At 58.4% G+C, this 24,351-nt stretch overlaps 1 protein-coding gene and 1 long non-coding RNA gene across 10 annotated transcripts in view; one reads left to right on the forward strand and one right to left on the reverse strand.

Annotated features, from left to right (window-relative positions):
• Window positions 1–24,351, reverse strand: part of NFATC1 (nuclear factor of activated T cells 1) — a 91,588-nt gene that overhangs the window by 18,376 nt on the left and 48,861 nt on the right. For 3 of the 9 annotated variants that reach the window (XM_081563057.1, XM_081563058.1, XM_081563066.1), the window contains 2 exons: window positions 19,226–19,358; window positions 7,792–8,457 (listed from right to left, as the gene is read on the reverse strand). In XM_081563057.1, coding sequence (XP_081419183.1) covers window positions 7,792–8,457; window positions 19,226–19,358 — 799 coding nt within the window. The remainder of the gene's footprint in view (window positions 1–7,791; window positions 8,458–19,225; window positions 19,359–24,351) is intronic. The other 6 variants (XM_081563061.1, XM_081563062.1, XM_081563059.1 and 3 more) reach the window with 3 other exon arrangements.
• On the forward strand, window positions 11,050–17,066 carry LOC145534786 (uncharacterized). The gene is made up of 5 exons (XR_014074994.1): window positions 11,050–11,124; window positions 12,067–12,198; window positions 13,137–14,144; window positions 14,431–15,975; window positions 16,391–17,066. It is a non-coding gene; the product is annotated as an uncharacterized LOC145534786 (long non-coding RNA).

Raw genomic sequence — 24,351 nt, forward strand, 5'->3', positions numbered from 1 at the left:
TCACGCTTTAAAGAGAATCCTTTATTTAGCTAAACAGTAAGTGATGGAGAAGCACACATATTTTTATTCCCCAAGAGAAACTCTGCTATCAGCAATATTTTGTGTCATATAAAAATAGAGTTAGAATTTTCTCCCATCGCACCTGAAAAAGGGCCGTGTGTGTTCCACATACAGAAGCAAACACGCACGATGCACACACGCCTTCGCTTCCAAAGTACTTCTCTCCTTTGGCATCAAGTGTTTTAGCAAAACCATATGTAACACCAACGAAGCTGCGCAAGAGGTCAGACCTAGAAACGTCCCCAGGCCAGGCTGCCTCTCTGGACACCTTCATATAAATGGACCCACATAAAATGTGGTCCTTTGTGTCTGGATTTTTCACTCTGCATGTTTTCAAGGTTCAACCATGTCCTACCATGAATCAGTACTGCATTCCTCCTTATGGGTATGGACATAGCACACTGTTTAAAATCTGTTCCATGGACGTTTAGGCTGTTTCACATGTTTGGATATTACACATAATGCCGCTAAGGACATTCGTGTGCAAGTCTTCATGTGTACCTACGTGTTCATTTCTCTGGGTAGATGTCTGAGCACGGGATTGTTGGGTCTTCCAGCAAAGGCACGGCCCAAGTGACCGTACTCCTTATATCCCCACTGGTAACCTGCCAGAGTTCTAATTTCTCCAGGTGCTCTCCACAAGTTGCTACCGTTTCTGATTTTTCACAGTGTCTCTCATGGGTGTGAAAAGGCATCTTCCTGGCATTCCCCAGGACTGACGATGTTGAGTATCTTATCATGTATTTATTAGCCATTCATGTATCTTTGGAGAAGTGTCTACGTAAATCTCTTACCCAGTTTTTGACTAGGCTGTCTTATTACTGAGATATGCAGCTTTTACATGTTCTAAGTATAAGTCCTCTATCAGACACATGTTTTGCAAATACATCCATCTCGCATGTTGCTTGCCTATTTTGGGGGCCATGCCACATGGCTTGCAGGACCATGGTTCCCCCGACCAGGGACTGAACCGGGCTATGAGGCTACGCTCCATGGAGCTAGGGGAGGGGAAAAGCCTTGAGTTACAGCACCATAGATCCAGTTTCCCTTGAATAAATGCTTTCCAGTTTGCTCTGCCTCTGGGTAGTTGTCAGTTCTGGAATAATTGATCTGCAAGTTGTGTCGGTGTTTTCACTGCTTTTAGGAACTGCTATCTCACCAAGGTCCTCTCTGCATCACTTTGGAAGTCCTGTCTTTCCTCCAGTTCTCCTTGGGTCATCAAAAAGTGCCTCCACTAATAACAGAGATTCTCTGATGAAGGAAACACATACCACACTCCACACTTCTCTTTGGCTTTTGAGGCGAGTCCACACATGAAAGCTAGACTCCTGAGCAGGAATCTTTGCTCACTGCATCTTAATGACACAGCTTGACCTTGGGGGCCCAGAGCCGGTGCTGACATCGGGGCTGGCGGGCAGATCACGGCAGGCCCTGGTTCTGTCCCAGCTGTGCTCTGAGCAGCTCCAGTGACAGTTCTCTCCGAGCTTCAGCCTCCCTCTCTGTCAGCCGGGGCTGAATCGGCGGTTCTGCCCGCTCACGGCTGTTGTGAGGCTGAATTCGTCAACAGAGACCGTATGTACAGTCATTCTGGAAGGAGCCCAGCGCACAGGCCGGCACTATTCTTGTCGTCCGGGTTTGTGTGCTGGTGATAGTGTGTCAGGTAGGACACACACAGTTCTGATGGGAACACAGTTTCTCGAACACCAATCATCCGGGTTCTTCTCGCCTGGACCCAATGGATGGCTGTGCCAGGCAGTCACTCTCCCTCAGGAATCCACACGAAAGGGACACTCCTGTATCAGAAAGGTCACTCAGAAGTGCCACACACCACTGGCCCTCTGCCTGGCCCTCTAGGGCAGGGCAGCCATGCGCCCACTGCTCTTGAAAAGACAGGCATCCAGCAGATGTAGACAGGGCCCTCTCAGTCCAAGTCACCACTCCTCAGAGACACCAGGCCCTGACCACCCATCAGCAGTGGGGCTTCTGGGCACCTTTTCCCTGGTGTCACGCTCTGGTGACAGAGCACAGCCATGCACCAGGCGCGGGCTCACGTGTCCGAGAGGATCTGCCAGGCCTGCTTGTTCTTCAGTGAGGAAGAGCTTTGAAACGTGTGGCATCAGAGAGTGAAGACATGGAAAGCAGGCCTGGAATGGGGACGGTGCCCACCTCTCTGCAGAGGCACACCCAACAGGAAGACCACGTTCCAGCCCCAACACCGGGACGCTCAGCCGCCCACACTCTCCCGCCCTCGGACCGGCCCACACTGGGGACCACGCACCGGGACGCGCCCACAGACCGCAGCACCAGCCTCCGGCCCCAGCAGAGCCAAGTGGGTCTGGCTCCATGAAACCTTCCCAGCTCTTCCCTCCACTTCCTCCCTCCACGTCAGATTCCTCTTTCTTTCCCTCAAATCAGTAACGTCAAACAATTCTCCACTTAGAGAAGGAAGTAAGCTAAGACCTAGGATTAAGGGAGAAGGTTAACATTAGCTGAAAGCAAACCACCAGATGCCCCTCAAGTGCCCAGAAAGCAACTGGGCTGAAGAACGCTGGATGAGAGTCAGGCAGCCCGCGTTTCCTGCTCATGTTGGCATCCGGCATCCGAGAGGCGCCCTGAGCAGCAGACAGCAAAGCTGCAGGGTCACCCGAGCCGCAGGAGGCCAGGAGATGCTCGCAGTCACGGCCCAGAGGGCTGTGCCCCAGGGGCCAGGCGTAGCGCCTATTTATAGAGGCCCTTACTCAGCGGACACTCAGAGCGGCCCCTGCCTCCCTCCTTTCTCGAGGGGCAGGTCCCAGTGGTGCGGACGCAGCAGGAACGCACACACCGGCCAGGACCATGGAAGCACAAGGCCTGATCACTGCCTGGGGTGGGGTGGCAGCGTCCAGGGCTCCTGCTGTCACCAGCTGTCACTCGGGTCCATCTAGACAGGGAGGAGGGTATTTATTCCAAAGTCTCACATCATCTGACCCTTGGAGGCATGGCGTCCCTGGAAGCCTGGCTCAGGGTCCCTGTGCAGACAGACTCATGTCCCCGTGAGGCTCCCAGGCCCGAGTGTGGAAAGGGCTCTGTGCCCTTCCAGACTCTCAGTGCCTGGGAGGTGCAGGGTGGGGGCTCTGCTCCCAGGACTCCTGTCTTGGGAGATGAGGCCTGCGGGTCACCAGGCTGACGGTAGTCCCCAGCCCAGCCGCCTCCAGACACCGTACCTTAAGGACTGACCCTCAAGACCCGTGCATAGCCGAGTGTGCCCTCCGCCCAGTGGGTACAGCCCACCATCTAACGACCCAGCGTGTTTGATCCAGACTCTTTCAATCATCACTAGGAGTGGGGAGGCCTCAGAGCTGGGCCCTGGGCCAGGTTAGTAAAACTTTCCATGAGGAAAGTCCGCGTTCGCTCCCAGAACAGCCCCAGCTCAGGAAAGAAGGGGGGTGTGTGGGGGGGTGGGGAACAGCCAGACTCAGGCAGACACGGCCTGGCCGCCTGCTCCACCTGCTTGTTGTTTTAATGACATCGAGACTTCTGGAAACCCGAGACCCCTGGAGGGGCCTGAAAGGGCCGATTGTGGCTGAGGCCGCGGGGTGGGCTGGGGGGACACACGGGCGGGTCAACAGCGGCAGACAAGCGACACCCTGAGACCGTCGCTGGCTCACAAAGGGGGTCCTCACTTCAGCAATACAAGGCCCCTCACGAAAAGGTGAGACAGGCCCCAGAGCTTCCAGGACATTCACAATGCTTCCAGCAGATCCACGTCAACGGGGGCAAGTCCAGGACACAGAGATCACTGTGCACGTGAGTGTGAACCACTCACACATACACCTGAGGAGCGAGTCCAGGACACACGGACCACTGTGCATGCATGGGAACCACCATGTGCACACTTGGGGAGCGAGTCCAGGACACACGGACCCTGTGCACGCATGGGAACCACCACGTGCACACCTGGGGAGCGAGTCCAGGACACACAGACCCTGTGCACGCGTGGGAACCACCATGTGTACACCCGGGAGCGAGTCCAGGACACACGGACCCTGTGCACGCGTGAGAACCACCCTGTGCACACCCGGGGAGCAAGTCCAGGACACACGGACCCTGTGCACGCGTGAGAACCACCCTGTGCACACACAGGGAGTGAGTCCAGGACACACGGACCACTGTGCACATGTGTGAACTACCATGTGTACACCCGGGGAGCGAGTCCAGGACACACAGACCCTGTGCATGCGTGGGAACCACCATGTGCACACCTGGGAGCGAGTCCAGGACACACGGACCACTGTGCACGCGTGGGAACAACCGTGTGTACACCCGGGGAGCGAGTCCAGGACACACGGACCCTGTGCATGCGTGGGAACCACCATGTGCACACCTGGGAGCGAGTCCAGGACACACGGACCACTGTACACGCGTGTGTGAACTGCCATGTATACACCCACAGTGGGAGTTGCTGGGCGGTTGTGTAGCTCAGCCCAGCAAGGGGCAGGTCATGGAAATCACCGAGGAAACATTGTAGCTTTTATGACACATTCAATCCACATTTAAAATAAGAGAAGCCCACAAAGCTAACTTTTTTTAAAAAGGTATCCAGTGATATTGCCATGATCGAGAAATCCAAATTGAAAGTTTAAATTTCATGAATGTTGAACCAAAGAATAAATTATAACCGAAGTTACTTATGGGCCAGATACTATTGATACAACAGCAGAAACACCTGAAAAACAAAGAAATGTGGTTCACTTGAGGCGTGTCCTCAAGGCAAATGGAGATTTGGCACGAGCACTGACCCACTGTGTGCAGGGTGTCACTTTGCACGGAGCATGGGCATCCTGTTTAAGGTACGGCACCTTTCCCGTCTCTGAAAGATTCACTTATTATGCGCTCCAAACACCCTGGCTCCCTGAAACTGGACATACTATCCTACTATTGCCCTTTTCACTCTACATTCCTGGAAAACAAAAACCTCACAACACCAGAACACGCATGAAATGAGCTCTCATTGCTCACAGGCCTGGCACCACCAGCATCACAAGCAAGCCCGAGGAGCCCCAGTAGCCCCCTGACTTGCTATCGGCCAGCACAAAGCCTCTGAGGGCCCAGCGGGGAGGACGCACAGCCTGGCAGGAGTCACCCTAACTGTCACCGTAGGGTCAGCCTGGCAGAAGTCCCCCGAACCGTCACCATGGGGTCAGACATGCAATCACTCTGTTCCTGAGCCTGTGTGAGGCTGAGTTCCCCACAGGAGCCACAACACACGCCAGGCCCTCCTGCCCTGGGGGTGGCATCAGGGCTTGCAGGACAAAGCCCGGGAGAGGGCAGGGCAGGCCCCCCAGTGCCACCAGAGCTAGCCCCCCATCCTGCGGGGAGGAGGCATCCCTGCACCCTCCGGCCCGTCCTAGTTCCCTGGTCTGTACCATCAGTCACCCCGGTTTCTCGTCTCTCCCTGGGCTCAAACGACAAGGATGGAGTGTCTGCTTGTTAATGTCAAGGCTGCTTGAAACCAATGGTTTCTAATTTTCTGATTTAGTTTTTCACCCTTGCTTCCATCTTCTCTGTCTATACCTTCCTGAGCTGGGCTGCAAATTCAAACCCAGACACACAAGTAGAGACGCACATGGCCTGGAGTGCATTCCAACAATCCCCCCACCCCACTCCAGACCCTTCACAGGGGCCTGTTTCTAAATCAGAGATCGGCCCCAGCCCACCAATTCCCTCTCCCCCGCAGGGCTCAGGGCTGCACCATGCACTCCCCTGGGATCAGGCCTCGGGGCCGCACTGTGCATACCCCTGGACACCAACCCTCTTCACAAATTAAATTTCAGACACCTCGACCACGTATGATGTGTAAAGGTGAAGCCAGTGAGGGATTACTCGTGCCCGCTTAAGTCATCCAAGCATTACAGAAACCCCTCGAGGCCCCCACCCGCCCCATGACACCTGCGTACCCCCGCCACCATTCCGGTCAGGAAGGACCAGTGAGAACCGCCCCAACCCCCTTGGTATGCAGGCTGGGGACTCAGGTCCCCACACTCACGACGCCTTTATTCTGCACCAGACGGTCTTCCGAGGACTGACAAGGGGCTGACCCGCGTTTACATACCAGCTCCCGTGAGCAAGTGGGTCCCGGGGAGGGACCAGGGTGGGCAGAGATGGCCTCTCTAGGAACCCACAAGCACAGCCTGCAAAGGGGGAGCCTGCTGTGAAGCGAGCATTTAGGAACAAGAACACTGGTGAATCAGTGAGCTCGCGTGAGGAAGGAGCAGGAGAGGCACCAGGAGGATCCTGGGCCACCCGAGCAGACGGAGACCTGCCAGACTCGGGGTCCACCTGAGTGGACGGGGACCTGCCAGGCCTGGGGCTCTCCTGGTCACTGGGCTGGGAGCTGTGGCCAGGCGTCCCCACCAGGAAGGCCCATGTGCCCCGGGTCCAGCTGTACCCGCACCTCAGGTGGGAATGGGCACCGAGGGTGAGGCTGGGTGCTGGGGGCCTGTGCCCACGCCTGGGACAACACACCCAACGACTCTCCCCGAAGGGTCCCCGGGGCAGAACACAGGCGTGGGGGAGACGTGCCATTTGCTGAGGAAGCAGTCATGGAGGGAAGACGCCCACACGTTTGGCTCTGATTTTAGGGAGAAGGCCAGGAGCCTCAACGGTGGAGGAAGAAAGGCCAAGGTGGCCGATGGGGCGGGGGTGTGGGGCCGTGCCCAGGACTGTCCTGCGGTTCTCAGGTTCCCCGAGTCCTGTAGCCAGGGAGCTGGGTGGCAGGTGGGCGCTGGGTCACACCCCGCTCGGGGAGTGACTTACACTGGGAAGATGGGCTGTGCAGCTGACAGAGGCCAGACGCCCACATGGATGTGCCACGCGGGGCCCACGAGAGCACTGAGTCACCTAAGTGACAAAACCTGGGGACCCCTGGCCTTTTGTTCCAAAGCAAGAGAATAAATCTCTCGACCAGGTGCTGTCTGCCATCATTTCATAGGAAGACCTCGTGTCAGAAAGTCTGCACTGTCAACCTCACTGCAGACGTCCCGAGAGCGCACCCTACATCCACCCAAACTCGTTCCCGCGGAGCAGGCGCTGCGCTGGGCAGGTGCGCTGGAGTGCCGACCCCCGCCCCTCATCTGATCACTGGGATCCCAGGCGGCACAACGGTGAAGAGTCCGCCAGTCCGTGCAGGAGACACAAGAGATCCCTGCATCAGGAAGAGCCCCCGGATCTGGGCAACCCACTCCAGTGTTCTTGCTGGAGAATCCCATGGACAGAGGAGCCGGGTGGGCTACAGTCCAGGGTTGGAAAGAGTTGGACACGACAGCAAACACGCACAGAACACATGGTTTCACAAGCTGAACAGGGTGAAAGCCACTCACTTTTAGCTATTTGACCACTTAATGATGGTTCACGCAACTAGAGAGGCACTTCAGACAAGCAACAAGCTGGGCCCGCAGCCGAGTCCAAGGAGGCCTCTTGTCCTCACAGGACATCTCAGCTGGTGGAGGCCGTGTTCAGGGACCGTGGTCAGCACACTTGGCATCGCCACAGGGACCACGTGCCCCCAGGATGCACAGCACAGGCACCTGCTGGGCAGGGATGGCATCCCCCACTGGCCGGCGGTGGCACTGCTGACCGCCGGGACCTTCTGGCGTCACACACGCCAGGCACACTCCTGGGGCGGTGGGCACGCTCCAGGATGGGGCCCCTCGGCCCAGGGCTGGGTGCGCGCCTGCTGCGGCAGGCACTTACCGTCATCCAAGTCGAGCGGGTCCAGCTCCTGAGGCTCTCGCTTGACTGTTACGGGAATGGGGGCGAGACTACGATTACTGTCCTCACGCACCTCGGGCGGCGGCAGGGGCCGGGTGGCGGTGGGCTCGCTGCTCGGAACCTCGGGTGGCTGGTGCTGCTGGTGGCCCATCCCGCAGGGGCGCGCTGGGCCACAGGGCTGCAGGCGGGTCGGCTCTCGGGTCCCGGGCGGCAGCGGAGAGGAGGGGCTGTGGGGACAGAGCGCTGGCCGGCGCCCCGGGGAGCAGCTACCGCTCGATGTCGGACTCACCTGTGGCTGCAGCAGAGTGGGGGGCGGCGGCTGGGGGGGCCCGGGAGGCACGCCCGAGGGTCTTGGCGCCTCCTGGCCGGCGAGGACCCCGCCGACTGGCCGCGCAAGTCCGAGGGGGCTGTGGCCCAGGCCAGCCGTAGCCGAGCCGTAAGGGGCGCAGGAGAGGTCGTGGAGCTCGGGGCTGGCGCTGCCCTGCGGACGGGGTGGGAAGCCGGGCATGAGGCAGGAGCCCGGGTCGGGCGGCAGGGCGAGCGGCTGGCCATAGCAAGGCTTGGGGAGCGGGCTCAGGCCCTGGCTCATTGGTCCACAGGTGAGGGCAGGCTCGTAATCATCGCTGGGCTCTGTTTTTATGATTGGAACTGCAAGGAGGAAAAAAAAATTAAATAAACATGAGCCGCAGATGGGAGTGCTGGGGCGGGCTTGTGGCTAGGATACCCTCCGAAAACAAACAGCGCTTTGACTGAGTCCCTGTGTGTCTCCTGCCTGGTTCTCCCACCCAATTAAAACGAGGGCGTGAGTCATCGGCTCGGGAGAGCTGCAGCTGGTTCTCAGGCCGAGAGCACTGTTTTCCTTGGACTCTCCTGCGGCACTAATGTGCTATAAAAACCCATCTGTGAGCTGCAGCAGAAGCCTGGACCCAAGGGCCCATGGATTTGTAGCAATCAAAGCTAAAATTTTAACTTGGATGTACTACTGCGTTTCTGCTGCTACCGACATCATATCTGATAAACGTCTGACATGGGGTGAACTTGAGCAGAGAGTAAGATGGCGCTCAGAGGTCAGTAAAAATCCAACAGAAAAGGCGAGTGTCCATTTGCTGCAGGAGAGAAGCCTTCAGCCGCTAGACAAGGAAACGCTTTCATACCAGCAAGAATGCCAGCTCTTCTTCCCGCACACGGCTTCGTTCCCAGGGGAAAACTCACGACTGTGGTCACGGGGTCCTGCACAGTGCCTCTGGGTACCCCCAGGGTGCGGAAAGCTGGGCTGGGAAGTGGCACCACAGGGGCTGGACGGTCCCTTCCTTCCCTCCAGGCTGTGGGCCTCACCAGGTGCCGAGGGTGCTGAGCCCCGTGCCCTGGGGTCTGCGGTGGGCTGGGCTCCATCGCGGCCGCCCCCCCCGCCCCTCTCGCCCGCTCACTTCTTGTGTCTCATTTCTCCTTGGTTTCTGCCTCTTACGTACACGCTTGCAAGGGACACCCTGATGGTCGCGTTCCTTAGAGCGTGACTGGCGAGCACACTTGAATTCACAACAGATGCCCAGCACTGCCGTGCGCGGACGGAGGAAGGGCAACGAGCTGTCACCAGACCCTCCTGATCACATCTTCGCCTCTTCGTGTGTGCTGCTGGCCTCCTGGCGGCACGGTGGGCCACGGGAGGGAACGCCCCTCGCCATCCCAGCCCGCGGGCCTCAGCGCACCCAGTCTCCGCCTTAAGTAAATAAAGATCCTCTCTCAGACGCAACTTTGTGGTAACACGGTCTCAAGCCCTTGCGGGTGCACATCTGTTCTCTGTTATGGCTGGTGCCTGCAACCCACAGCAGTCTGGAGGACCAGGACTGGTTTTCCTGAAGCCCATCCACAGGGCACCTGGGCAGTGCCATGCTCGCGTGGCTGGGACCCAGGGACACTGACATGAGAGCGTATGGCCCTGCTCAGTGTCACCAGGTCCCAGCCTGCACCCAGGATGCCCAGCGGAGTCGTCCCTTTGGTCTTGCCCTCCCTGTGCCCTCTCCCCAGCCCTCTTCCTGTTCTTCCCGCCTGTGCGGGAAGAGAGGCGCCGGGTCCCCAGGCAGTGCTGCAGCTGGAAGGCCAGGGAGAAGCACAGTGGGCAATGGCCATCGTGTGGCCTCCTTGGGCAGTATGCCCGCCTCCTGCAGGCAGAGCCAGGGTCGTCACTCACATCCCCAAAGTCACGTTGGGTGGAAAGCCGACATCCTTGGACAGGACATGTCCATCACGGCAGGTATGGGCAGGGCAGGCATCCTCACTCCCGGTGCTGGTCGGTCTCCATCAGCCAGGCCGACTCCCACAGTGCCTGGCTTGCCCGGTGCCCACGCTGTACTTGCAGTCCTTTGCTGGGCGAGAGACTTCTCTCTTGAGCACATAGCTGGCCATGGCTCTGTGTGAGGGGCTCCAGATGCCACGGGGCAGGATTCAGGGACGCCTCACTGGCTGCCAGCCAGACATGGAGAAGGGCCAGCTGTCCCGGGTGGATCTCACATTGGGAAACACCCGCAGGTCCTGGTTCCTGCAGCAGCCCTGTGGGTCTCCCATGGGTCCATGTCCCCCTTCGTGTGGGTCTCCCGTGACTCTGTGTCCCCCTTCGTGTGGGTCTCCCGTGATTCCGTGTCCCTCTTCGTGCGGGTCTCCCGTGACTCCATGTCCCCATTTTGCGGGTCTCCCACGGCCCGCGGGTGTGTCTGCAAGCCCCACCCCTCCCGCGCGGGTTTGCTACCTCCCCACCTGGCGCCCGTGGTCAGCGGTGGCTACAGCCCGGGGCTTCTGCAAGCACCCTCCCCGCAGCCTGGGGCCCCACCTGGAAGCCTCTTCAGGAGACGCCTCGACTGGGTCTGAGCCCCGCGTGCCTCCTGACTGGGGTTCCTGCCCCGAGCCCTACATCCCAGGGAGGCGGCGGGGAGAGCGGGCCGGGTGGCCTTGACAGAGACACCAGTCCCACGGGTCACAGAACCCGCGATGCACCTGCCTGCTGCCCACCGAGAAGCCCGGTGTGAGGCGGCTCCCGCGCGGGCGAGGTGGCCTCTCCGGGAGCCGACTGCCTGCCTGGGGGGTTGGTCCAGGCTCCAGGCCGTGCCTCCGTGGACTGTGCTGCGGAGCGGGGGCGGCGTCCAGCCAGGACCATCGGAAGCGGCAGGGGGCGCCCTGGGGCGGGGCCTTCCGACGGGGCACCACTGGCGCTGACATCACCCCAACCCGGCGGCAGCTCCTGCGCACGCGCGGCCCGGACGGCGCCGGTTACGGTTATGCTCTGCGTCCGCGCCGACGTGCAGGGCTCCGGGCCTCGGAGCGGTAGGTTAAGACAACGCCCTCGGGGCTCCCCTCCCGCGCCGGGTCCTCAGCCTGGCACGACGGCAGGCTCACCTCCTTCCTCAGGTGCCCCTCGAGCGCTTCAGCCAGCCCCCCGCCCGCCCCAGCTGTTCTGGAGGTGCTGTGGGGAAATGCCGGGGCTGGTCTGCCTGCCTCGTGGCCGGCTGGGCCCGCACCACCGCGGCTGGCGGCGGGTGTCTGTGCGGCCTCGGGCACTGGCGTCAGGTCGTGAGCCCGTGGGGACCCCGAGTCTCCACCACAGTGGGTAGATGTGACCCAGGTTGCACACACCCCCCCCCCGCAGCCCCCGGGTCCTCACTGGCGCACGGCTCCGGCCCCTCGGTGACCCGGCTGAGCGAGGCCTCCTCACTCAGACGTCTTCCTGTGTCTGCACCCCGGGGTCGCCCCCACCCTGAAGCCCCAGCACGAGGCCAGCTCGATGGCTCCCTTTGGGAAGAAACTCGTGCTCTTAAGGAGATGAGCCCCCCTCCCTGCCCAGCCTGGGGGCTCTGCACGGTCCCAGGACGGTGATTGAGAGAGAGCCCAGCGAGTCAGCCCGGCGGGGGCACTTCCAGGCAGTGGGCGGCAGACGAGGGGCCAGACGCAGGGTCCTGGCACACCTGCCCGCTCTCCTCATGACACCTGGCACAGGATCCAGACGGAGACGACTGGACAAGAAAGAGTGACAGATGCAGGGAAGAGGCACTCTCCTGATGGATGGATGGACGTGGCCACACCCAGGATGAGGGCCAGTGTCCACACCGCACGTGGGTGGGTGGACTTGGGGCCCTGGAAGCACCTGCTGGCTGCGTGGCCTCAGGGCTGACCCCACGGCCCCCTGGTCATGGCTTTCTGGCTGCAACACAGGTGACATCCAGCTAGGAGGGGACTGAGGGCCTGATGACCATGGTTTCCGCTGCACAGGAGGCGCCGGGGTTGGGCTGAGACTACAGCCCAAGGGGCTGCTGCCAATGGACCTGCCCCCACACGGGTGCTGGACGGTGAGGCCCGAGCCCGGTGACGGCGTCTGGAGGTGGACAGCAGAGAGGAGGCGGGGTCAGTGAGGGCTGAGGGGCCGACACCGCGGGGCTGTGGTCCAGAGAGAGAGGGTCTTACTGTCCATTGCCATGGGGGATACACAGGGGGGCCACAGTGAGGGGACACGGGGACATGGGGGGAGACAGGGAGGGGGACAGAGTGAGGGGGAGATGGAGGACGCAGTGAGGGGACACAGGGCATGGGGGACAGGGAGGGGGAGACGGGGGGACGCAGTGAGGGGGGATGCAGGGAGGGGGTGATGGGGAGAGACAGTGAGGGGGACAGAGTGAGGGGGAGACAGTGAAGGGGGAGACGGGGGACAGAGTGAGGGGACACGGGGACATGGGGGAACACAGGGGACATGGGGGACACAGGGAGGGGGTGATGGCAAGAGACAATGAGGGGACACGGGGACATGGGGGAACACGGGACACAGTGAGGGGGGGACACAGGGAATGGGACACAGAGGGGGACAGAGTGAGGGGGAGACAGAGGGGGAGTCAGGGAGGGGGAGACGGGGACACAGGGAGGGGACACGGGGACATGGGGGGACACAGGGAGGGGGAGATGGGGAGACAGGGGGGACACAGTGAGGGGGGAGGAACAGAGGGGGAGACAGCGAGGGAGACACAGTGAGGGGGAGACAGCGAGGGGGAGACGGGGACGCAGGGAGGGGGACACAGGGAGGGGACACGGGGACATGGCAGGACACAGGGAGGGGGAGATGAGGACACAGGGAGGGGGAGACAGCGAGGGGGGAGACGGGGGACAGAGTGGGGGGGTACAGTGGGGGGCAGAGTGGGGAGGACAGAGTTGGGGGGTGACAGTGAGGGGGGAGATGGGGGACAGTGAGGGTGGGACAGAGTGGGGGGACGGGGGAGACGGTGAGGGGGACACAGGGGGGGTGTCTGCGAGGCAGGTGGGCCAGCCCTCCCGCCCCGACCTGGCACCCCCAGCACCTAAGCTGACTGCAGCCGCCCCAGGCGGGCTGGACCCTCTGTTGGAGACGCCGCCCCTGCGCCTGCCGAGCCAGCTGAGGACAGCACGGGTGTGAGCCCACCCCGAACGAGGACTCTCCGACTCTCCGTGAGCCCCTCCTGGCCCTGCCCTCACGGGAGAGGCTGTCCTGTGCCGAGAACAAAGCCCTAACTGTCTTCTGTTTGTTACGTGACATTTGAGCCGTGAACACAGACACCCGCAGGATAACTTCGGGGCATGGTTTCTGAGGCTGGAATCATGGGGACGGGAGTTGCCCAACCCACCAGCCTCGGTGGGCGGGCACCTCTGTCCGCGACCAGGGTGGAAGGGATCCGTGGGGGCGGGCGACCGGACCAGAGGATGAGGGGACTCAAGAGCCCACGACGGCAAGAACGACGTTTCCTCCTCTGCAGACAAGCTCCGTCCTCCCCACGCACCTGCGCCAGGTCCCGGGTCCCAGAGGACAAGCTCCCGGCTTGAGGTGGGAACCTCACAACCACAGCAGGTGCTGAGACCTCAGGTCTGTGCTGGCGGGAGCTCTGGCCAAGCCCGACGGGGCGGGAGGCCCATCTTCTCCGGGTCCCCCCAGCCATCCTGGGGGTGCTGCCCGGCAACTCTGCAGGAGCGTCAAGTGGACCCCAAGAGACAGAGCAACCACAGGCTTGGGCAGGCTGAGGTGGACCAGCTTCAGGGCTCTAACGCAGACAGGCGGGGTGCCAGCCAGCGAGGCAGCCTGACTGTCCGTGGTGATGGCCCCGCCGGGTCGGCCCCACCTAGGGATCCGACTCCCCGGATTAGGCTGACGACGGATGGCAGGCAAAACAGACCAAAGAGCCAACGAGCTGGTCTCTTTTGGGTTTCACCCGGTGCCGCCAAAGCTGCGTCAGGAGGACTGGGGCTCACCCTCCCATGTTTGGTCCAGGCAGCTGCGCATCTGGGGCTGTGACTTGTTGGGGGCCCAGGGGCCGGCCTGGGGTGACCACTGGGTGAGCACCTCGTGGGGACCAGGAGTTGCCAAGTCGCTCTGTGAGGTTGTGCCTGGGGGCCCGGCCTCATGCCTGACTCAGGCCGTCTCGGGTTTTGGTGGCTGGTGGCCCTTGGTGTCCACCCTCCGCCCCCTCGTTCCCCTGTGTGTGACGGTCTCTGCGGGGGAGGCCCTGGTGTGGCTGTGCTGGGCTCCTGGCCCAGACCCCCAAGGAAAGGGCGCCCACATTCGTTCCCACCAGTTCAGGCCCCCGATTCACCCACCCCCCATCCTTACTCTGTTCCAAGCTCAGAGCCCGCCCTGCAGAGTCGAGCGGGCAGCGGCCTGAAGCAGTTGCTGGTCAAGACGGCCGACGGTGCAGACCCTGTGGAGGCCGTTAGAGATGAACAGTCTCCAGTCCCTCCGAATGCCTGGGCTCTCCCACCGCCAGGTCCAGACACCAAGGCCAGCGGCACGCAGGCCAGACCCACAGCAAGGAGCTGAGACCCACGACAAGGAGTGTCCAATCCCCTCCCCCTCAACTCATCCCTCCGGAGCCAATGGCAGGGCCCCGGACGCATGGGCAGCCAGCTCCCTGCTCCTCTGTGCGGCAGGTTTAACGTGGAAACGGCTGGAAACACGGATCCCTCGTCCCCGGCTGGAGCTGTGAGGGAGCCCACGAAGCGGGGGTTTAGTAACAGTAGGAGAAGCCTAGCCAGGTGCCCGCACGAGCCCCCAGCCTGCCTGGCCCCCCGGCCACATGGCCGAGCTGACTCGCAAGGTTTCAGGACGCCCAGGGACACTGGCCAGGCCACCAACCACAGCGGCTCTCCCCCCACCGCCCTCCCGGCCTGCACCCGGCCCCACACAGCTCCACTCGGCCTTCAGGTGGAAGTTTAGGGGCTGTAGGCCCAGGACAGACAGCCCTGGCCCTCCGCTGTAGAACCTGCCCAGCCGGGAGGCCGACGGGTCCTCTGAGACAAGGCGAGGCCAGCCGGGCCCTGGTGTGGACAGAGGTCCATCTCACCCTCTCCTGGGCCCCCCGTTCCCACCAGGAGACGAGGTAAGGAAGCTCAGCTTGGGGCCTTCAGAGTGAAGAACGGGGACAGACTGAAGCCCCGGCTTCAGTGAGCTCTGGACACGGCTGCTCCAAGCAAGCGACATGGGCTGTGCACACGCGCGCACGCACACACACACACGCCCGTGTCTCAGGATCAGAGGCACGGCTCCCTGCACCACGGGCTGTGCACACGCGCGCGTGTGCACAGACATGCACACACACACACACACACACACGTGTCTCAGGATCAGAGGCACGGCTCCCTGCGGTCAAGGCCACAAAGACGCAGCTGTGACACGGGGGGAGGGGGCGTGGGGGCCCATTTGGATCTGCGACCTGAGGGGACGCTGAAGAGTGGGCGCCCGTAAGGCCCGGCTGAGGAGCGGTCAGAGGGTGGGCCTGGGGGTGGCCCCCGAAGCTCGGGAGTTGGGCGCCTTCCTTGGTCACTGCTGGGTGTGCACTGGCTTCTGGGAGGTCAGTACTCGGGATGGAATGTCAGTGCCACGAACTCGGGGAAAGATGAGCCAGGCGCCCACTGGAAAGGTCAGCTCAGAGCTGGCTATGAGGCCAAGGTCGCAGGGCTGACAGCCCGGGCTGGACGGTTGCCTGCCCATGACTCCGGCCACTAGCCCCGGCTACCCTGTTGACCTGGACCCAGCAAGTGTGCGACCCTCGGCCTCAGGCCCTTGGAGACGGCTTCTCCGTCAGCGGATGCCACGTGGGCGCCTGAGTGTCCCCAGGGCTTTCTTGCGATCCTGGCAAAGCTTCAGGACCCTCACGGCCTGAGCAACAGGTAGGCAGGGGGCTGGGTGCCACGGCTGGCAGTCCAGGGAACAGCTAGAAGCATCTCAGGCTGAGAGACAGGCTCTCCAGACCCCAGGCCCTGCTGGACTCTCAACTCAGGAGCACACAGACTTCCCTCTGTGACCCTGCGGTCATTAGTTGGGCTTCTTCCTTGCGTGCGGGCTGCCTGTCCCAGGGGCACCAGGCATCGCCAAGAATGTGAGCCCCAGGGACACAGCTAAAGTGGACACCACCGTCCCCCCAGACTCGGGGGCGCCCCCCACAGGCAGGCTGCTTTGCATCTTTAACACGGTTGGTGCGTGGGGACTTCAGGACCATCACTGCTCCCCGGAGGGTCTCAGTCCCAGGACAGGACCAGGGCCCTCAGCTCACAGTTACCCCAGAGACTGCACGCTTCCTTTCAGAAGACTCCGAGTTAAGCCCGGATAGTGACCAACCAGACACCGAGGGAAACGCCCCAGCCGCGTGCGGTATGTCTGCAGCACAAGCGCCCGGATGTCTGCTCTGCTCTGCCCTCGACCTTTGCCCAGAGGCTGCACGGAGCCCGACCCTGCCCGCTCTGCTTGCTCTGGGTGTCCCACCTGGAGACTTCTCCCCACGAGGGAAAGAAAATCAAAGTGAAAGTCACTCAGGCGTGTCCGACTCTTTGCGACCCCATGGACTGTAGCCCCCCAAGCCAGAATACTGGAGTGGTTGCCATACCCTCCTCCAGGGATCTTTCCGACCCAGGGATTGAACCCAGGTCTCCAGCATTGCAGGTGGATCCTTTACCATCTGAACCACCAGGGAAGGGACCCAAACTGCCTGGGCCCCACGCAGGCCAGCAGCCAGGACTCCCTTCCAGGCTGAACAGCTGATGCTAACGTGATGTGGCGGAAGGCAGGGGACGGGGCTGCGGTGGATTTCCCTGCGGTCGAGGCTTCTAGGGGTGAGGGTGGGGTTGAGACAAGATGTGGGGAGGGGGTGGGGACGTGGGGCTCTGCCCGCCCGTCCCTCCAGCAGCACCACTGTTGTGAAGACTCAGCCTGAAGCTGAAGGAGGCTGTGACAACGGCAAGAACACCAAACCCAAAACTTGAAACTTGAATTCTGTTTTTTCATTCATGCATTTATTTTTTGAAAAGAAAAAAAACCCACACATACAGGGATGGCCCCTGTGATTTGGTAAGGAGTCAGGGCTGCCTAGGGGCTGCTCACAGGGAACCTGCAGTCCAGTGGGGTGTCTGTGATCATAGCCCCTTGGGGCATGGAGACCACCCAGGAAGGCGTGCAGGGCTAGGGCTCCAGGAGCGGGTGGCATGGCCCACTTGGCCTCTGGGGATGAAACAAATGTCCAGGAGAGAAATGAAGGGAGACCCGGCCACACAGCCATGCTCTGGATGGACACAGGATTTGCGGGTGGAGCAGGGTCACCAGCTCAAGGGGGCATTCCGGGCAGACATGGTGATGGGGTGTGGAGTGGGGGCAGGTCACTGCTGGTGGAGGGGCCTGCAGGACTGAACGACGGCAGCAGGGAGGGGGAGAGGGGGGCCCCAAGACAGCCCCACCCATGACCTCAGCAGCGTCTCTTTGGGGGCCTCAGTACCCCCATCTGAAAGACGGCCCAGCTCTCGCACAGGCCCCACGAACACTGGGGCATCTGTGTTAGCGGGAGGTGAACCTGGAGTGGAATGTAGGAAACGATGTTCAAACTAGTTTCGAAACTGCTTCAGAAAGTGATTTTTCTTTATAACATTCAATTTTTAGTCAACCATACTTGAATTTTAATTAGGACATGATTGTTACATTTTCAAGTAAACACTGAATATTTCTGCCACCAGGGCTGCAGTACTGTGTCCAACAGCAGGCGGGACTTGAGAGGTGTACCCAGTACTGACCACAGATGCGCAGACGGGCCCAGGGCAGGAGGGCAGACGTTCTCCTCGTGCACGGGCCCACGGCAGCATGCATTTCTGCAGCTCTGTCCACATGCACCCTCGTGATGCGGCGACTTTACAGCAAAACCACGTTATTCAAACCTGGAAAGCCCTGGCTACTGTTTTCCTGGAAAACAGTTAATTCTACCGTCTGATGGCCACACAGGTTTTCCAGGGCTTTCTATCACGTAGTCAATTGTAATACAGAGGGTTTCACATTTAGAGAAAACTGAAGCCTCCAAAAATATCTTCATAAGGACATAACTGTTTTTGCAATTAGTTCTAAGTATGTGATTTCCCTCTTAGATTATAGGGATCTCTCATATCTTCACAACAAAAGCCACAGAATAACAGCTATGGTTACATGACACAAATATATCAGGACTCGACCCTCTCTGGACACAGACCTGCCTGCCTGGAGGAGGTGGCAGGGGCCGGGGCACCAGGCTGCAGGGCTGAGCTCTGCTGGGAAACAACTGCCTACGAGTTCAGGGGTGAAGCAACAACAGTGTTGCTCTCCTTAAGAAAATAGCCTGGAACGTGGAACAGGTGCAAACAGGCCTTTCTATAACGAGAAACCACCCTCAAAGTGTGTGAATGGACCACGTGGACAAGGTGTTTTTGCTCCAGCAAAGGGTGTTTGGTGAAATAGCATCACTGACTCAATGGACATGAACTTGAGCAAACTCCGGGAGTTGGTGATGGACAGGGAGGCCTGGCGTGCTGCAGTCCATGGGGTCGCAAAGAGTCGGACATGACTGAGCAACTGAACAACAACAAAGGGTGTTTGAGGGTGAGAGCCTCCCGGTCGAGGCTAGAGGCAATTTTCCAGCCAAGAGTTTTATGTGGGACATCAGCTTGGGGACAGAACCATCATGTTAGTGAATGACCACACCAGTCACCAGCCTCAGGCCTCAGGTTTATTTCTCAAGCCACCTGCAAAATCATGACAACTATTTGCACTTCCACCTTAAGTATCTCGAGAATTTAAACTCATACCGAGGCCATCTCATCAGCTTCTGAGACCAGAACAGCTGCACCTTCTCGCCCCCTTGGCGGTTTCACATTGGCAAGCAGCCTCCAAAGGATCCGTAATCACCCCCAAATGCAGCCCCACCCCCACAGTAATGAAGGAAAGCGCACCAAAAGCTCCACTTCTGTTTGGAAGAAACCGACGACGAGATCTTGCTAACAGGACATGACGGCAGGGCCCACAGCGTGACCACACGGTTTGAAGCGACTGAAACGTCAGGGTCCCTGATTTTCTTTTAGGAAAAGCACCCCGTGGGTTCGTTGGCATTTACAGTTAGAAAGAGAGCGTTACCGTTGGCGGGCAGGTAGGTGAAATGCTGGTACTGGCTCCGCTTCCTCTTCCCGTTGCAGACATAGAAGTTGACCTGCACAGGGCTGGTTATCCTCTGGTTGCGGAAAGGCGGGATCTCCACCACCAGTGAGTTCTAGAGAGAAAGCGGTGGGCGAGGGCAGTGAGTGACTAACAAGCGAGGGACACACCCAGCCCCCCCACCCCCGAGAGTGAGACGCGCAGGTTGCTCTCCGGAGAGGCCTGCCCGAGAGCCTGAGGCCCGGGGCTGCTGCATGGCCAGAGCCCAGAGCGGGCTGAGGGGGGCATTCGGGGAGGAGGCGAGGGCTCCATCTAAGATGCCACCGACTGAGTCCAGGAGAGAAGCCGTGAGCACAGGTGCCAAGAGGGGACCAGGCACTGGGCAGGACCCCACGCCTCTCTGCCCTCAAACCCAAGCATGACCTGCAGGAAACTAATAAGCCCCCAGGCACCGACTTGCAGGTGGAGCCAGGAGCACCTGTCCAGGTAACTGGCAGTGGAGACCCAAGGCAAGTGCCCCCTGGAGACCCTCTGTGCCAATGGCCCAAAGCCCGAGCTACGACCCCGAAAATGGACGGGGACGGGAAGGTGGACAGGCAGGCACGATGGACCAGGGGTTTATGGAGGCTGTTGTTACCCTTCCAGGTTTTAAATGAAAGATCAGCAGCATCTGCACAAAACTGCCCCCTTTCAAGTACAGATACACAGAGGAGTCACTGGGGCAGGGCCAGCGTGTGTTGTGGGGGAAGGAAGCAGGGAGGGTCCGCGTGCTCAGGTGCCTGGCCATCCACACGAGTGCCCAGCCTCAGCACTGAAGAGGGGCCCTGATTTTGGGGGTGGGGTAGGGCAAGATTTCACATCCTAAAACATTTCTTCAATGATTTTTATCATATGATTTCAGTTAACAAGAGGAAAATGTTTCAGAAAAATCCGTGACATCACTTTTTTTTTTAGAGTTGTTGTAAGATATTACCCAATTAACAGCAAAATTGATTGAATCCGGTTAATAATGAAATCTTAAGAATGTTTAAACAGAAAAGTGAGGAGAACTTCAGGGCAACTCTTCCCTTTACAGGTGAAAACAAGAGGCACAGTCTGCTGCTAAGGGCATCTGGTGGAGGGGGCAGGACCGGGCCTGCAGCCTGCTCTGGGCTCCGTCTCCTGGGACCACATGTGGGCTAGAAAGTGCATTTCTGTCGTTTTAATAACTTCATCCCATTTGGAAGACGGAGCCAGTGGAGCAGAGGGTGGGTGACTCGACAAGGGCACATGTGCTCAGTCAGACCCCTGCCGGGGCTGCACCTTTGCCAAGTCTGCCCCAGCCCCGCAGCCCATGTCTAGGAGCCCGGCTTGGGCAGGACAGGCCTGCGCTTCAGCCTGGGCTCTGACGTCTCCAAGTCTTCGTTCCACCACTGGCACAGGGGAGAGGACGAGGAAGACACTCCTTGGGGCGGTGGTCTGAGGAGGAGACTGCAGGTAATGCTGGCGCCCGGCACACAGCTGGCACTCAATGATGGCAGACATCAGAGTCAACAGCAGAAACGAGGACAAGAGACAGGAAGGCAGAGGGCTTGCTCAAGTCGAGACCAGAACCAGAGCTAGGATGCAGGAGTGGCTGCAGGGACACACCAGGATGTGCCCGGTGGGGCAAGGAACCTTCAGCAGGTTCCACATCAGGGGGTCGGGTGCTCTTTGTTCCAAGTGACTGGAGGACTGTGTTTAGATGTGGGCACAGACTGATACGCTGGACAGGTTATTAAATCATGATGAAGCACTAAATGCGCAGTGAGGGTAGAGGTCAGAAGGGAAATCTGTCTCTCCAGCACCAGGGTGAGGGGTCCAAACAGCACATCCATGCCACTTACTTTGAGAAAACCCACCGTCTACACTGCTCGTGGTCGTACATAAACCACACACACAGTGCCACCCAACCTTGCCGAAACGTACAGTGTGTATGTACGTGTGTGTGTGTGTGTGTAGATACATACCAACTGTATACATTGCTTAAGGTCATATATAAACCACACACGCAGTGCCACCCAGCCTTGTTGAAATGTATAATGTGTATGTATGTGTGTGTGCGTGTAGATACACGCCCATGACAGGAAAAGGGTGGAAGGAAATACGCCCACATGTTAATGGTGGCCACATCCCTCTGAAATTTCACCAGGCGTTTTCCTTTTTATACTTTGTTAATATCTTCCAAGTTTCCACAATGAATATGGCACTCTTTCATAATTAGAAGAAATATATGAAAGTAAACTTCATTTAAGAGATAAGAAAGGTGAAACCGTAAACCTGAAGCACTTCACTGTTCACATGCTTTTCTCTCAGAACACACAACTGATAATGGTTAAGTTTTCTTTAAAATATACACTGTTCACAGTGGAAAAGGAAACCCAACAACGGAAAATCTGAACATGCAAACTTGGCGGAATTATTTCAATGCCAAAAATGCACAGTTTCTGCTGGCCTCTACTTCCTGCCCAGGGAGAAAGGGTGGGTGGCCCAGGGGCAGAGGACTTGGGCCTACAGAGGGGCTGGAACCTGGAGCCTAGGGCCTCTGTTTCAGGGTGACCGCCAGTGGCTGGTGTTGGTCACGGCAAACCCAAGGCCCACCTCTGTAACCGCGGAGCCTGTGGGGCCTGGAGTCCTTGACCAGGAGTGGAGTTCCTAAGCCAGCAGCACTTCCCCAAGGGAACTAGGAGGAGCCGTGAGGCAGTGTGTGAGGTTAGAGGCCTGGACACCCTGGGGGGGTGACAGTGGGATACAGGTGTCCTCCCTGGGCCTGGGAGGAAAGGTTTCCCTTGACACCATTTGGAAAGGTTTCTATAAATGGATCAGTGCTTGGAAAAGGAAGCTAAAGTCACAGGTAAAGATGCTTGCAGTAATCATGTACAGATGTGAGAGCTGGACCATAAAGAAGGCTGAGTGCCGAAGAACTGATGCTTTCAAATTATGGTGCTGGGGAAGACTCTTGAGAGTCGCTTGGACAGCAAGGAGATCAAACCAGTCAATCTGACAGGAAATCAACTGAATATTCATTGGAAGGACTGATGCTGAAGCTGAAGCTCCAGTACTTTGGCCACCTGATGCAAAAAGCTGACTCACTGGAAAAGACCCTGATGCTGGGAAAGATTGAAGGCAGAAAAAGGAGGAGGTGACAGAGGATGAGATGGCTGGATGGCATCATCGACTCAATGGACATGAGTTTGAGCAAGCTCTGGGAGTTGGTGAAGGACAGGGAAGCCTGGTATGCTGCAGTCCATGGAGTTGAAAAGAGTTGGAAATGACTTAGCAGCTGAACAACAACAAGATGCTTCTTCCTGATGAAACCACCTGTGTGGAGGGAGGGGATTCCAGACACACAGGGCAGAGGGTACCGGGATCACGTCTGCAAACCTTGCGGCCGACAGAGAAAATTCAGTACTTATCATGAATGAGACTTTGAACAATGACTCCCAGTGCCTGTGCTCTCAGGAATGGACCGTCCACATGCCACCATCAAGAGGGGCCAGTGGGACGAGGGAGAGAGACTGAAGGAACTTCAAACTTCAAAAAATCACCACAGGATGTAACAGTAATATAAAATAATTAAATACAAATGTATCATAGCATCCGGTCCCATCACTTCATGGCAAATAGATGGGGTAACAGTGGAAACAGTGGCTGGCTTTATTTTTCTGGGCTCCAAAATCACTGCAGATAGTGACTGCAGCCACGAAATTAAAAGACGCTTACTCCCTGGAAGGAAAGTTATGACCAATCTAGAGAGCATATTAAAAAGCAGAGACATTACTTTGCCAACAAAGGTCCGTCTAGTCAATGCTATGGTTTTTCCAGTGGTCATGTATGGACGTGAGAGTTGGACTATAAAGAAAGCTGAGCGCCGAAGAATTGATGCTTTTGAACTGTGGTGTTGGAGAAGACTCTTGAGAGTCCCTTTGACTGCAAGAAGATCCAACTAGTCCATCCTAAAGGAGATCAGTCCTGGGTATTCATTGGAAGGACTGATGTTGAAGCTGAAACTCTAATACTTTGGCCACCTGATGCGAAGAGCTGACTCATTGGAAAAGACCCTGATGCTGGGAAAGACTGAGGGCAGGAGGAGAAGGGGACGACAGAGGATGAGATGGCTGGATGGCATCATCAAATCAATGGACATGGGTTTGGGTGGACTCCGGGAGCTGGTGATGGGCAGGGAGGCCTGGCATGCTGTGGTTCATGGGGTCGCAAAGAATCGGACACGACTGAGTGACTGAACTGATCATATTTAAATTATTAATTACCTCATTCAAGATGTTCCTATTCTTATTTTTTCTGCACTTGATAAGACATTCTCAGAGAAATGTTAATATGTCTTATGGTGATTATATATTTTTTCTTTTCCCTTATATTTCTTCTGATATTTGCTTTATGTATCTTTCTTTCTTTGTTGTTAGGTGTCTTACGGTTTATAATGTCTATCTTCTTTGTGAATTGTACCTTTTATCATTAAAAAAATTCAGCTTTTTTCATTTAAAATAAATTTAAATTTTTAAAAGTAAACAATTTTAAAAAAGTCAAAAAAAATCACCTGCCAGCCTGTGCGTTATGTTACCTGAAGGTTCCTCCTGCTCTGTGAGGAAAAAGGAGGACAGACCCTCGGAGGTGGACAGTAATCCAACCGTCAATAAATGCTTCAGACACAAGGTCTCAACACCCCAACCAGAAGGCAGGGACTGAGAGTGTGGGTGAGAGCACAGGGCTGCTCTGCCGGCCGTTCTTACAAAATAAAGACGCAGGCTGAAAGGCGCACCCTGTCAGTGCTCATCCAGAGGAAGGAGACGCCGCTGCCGACTTCAGATAAAAACACACCAAGAAGGCACCAGTGTTCCTCAAGCGCCCCCTGGTTCTCCCTCAGGCGCCCCCAGGTTCTCCCTCAGGCGCCCCCAGGTTCTCCCTCAGGCGCCCCCAGGTTCTCCCTCAGGCGCCCTCCCGGTTCTCCCTCAGGCCCCCCCCTTCTCCCTCCGGCGCCCCCAGGTTCTCCCTCAGGCGCCCCCCTCGGTTCTCCCTCAGGCCCCCTCCCGGTTCTCCCTCAGGCCCCCCCCCCCGGTTCTCCCTCAGGC

The sequence above is a fragment of the Giraffa tippelskirchi genome, chromosome 14 (genome assembly GCF_054371585.1).
Source record: "Giraffa tippelskirchi isolate mGirTip1 chromosome 14, T2T-mGirTip1v1.2.pri, whole genome shotgun sequence".
NCBI lineage: Eukaryota > Metazoa > Chordata > Mammalia > Artiodactyla > Giraffidae > Giraffa > Giraffa tippelskirchi.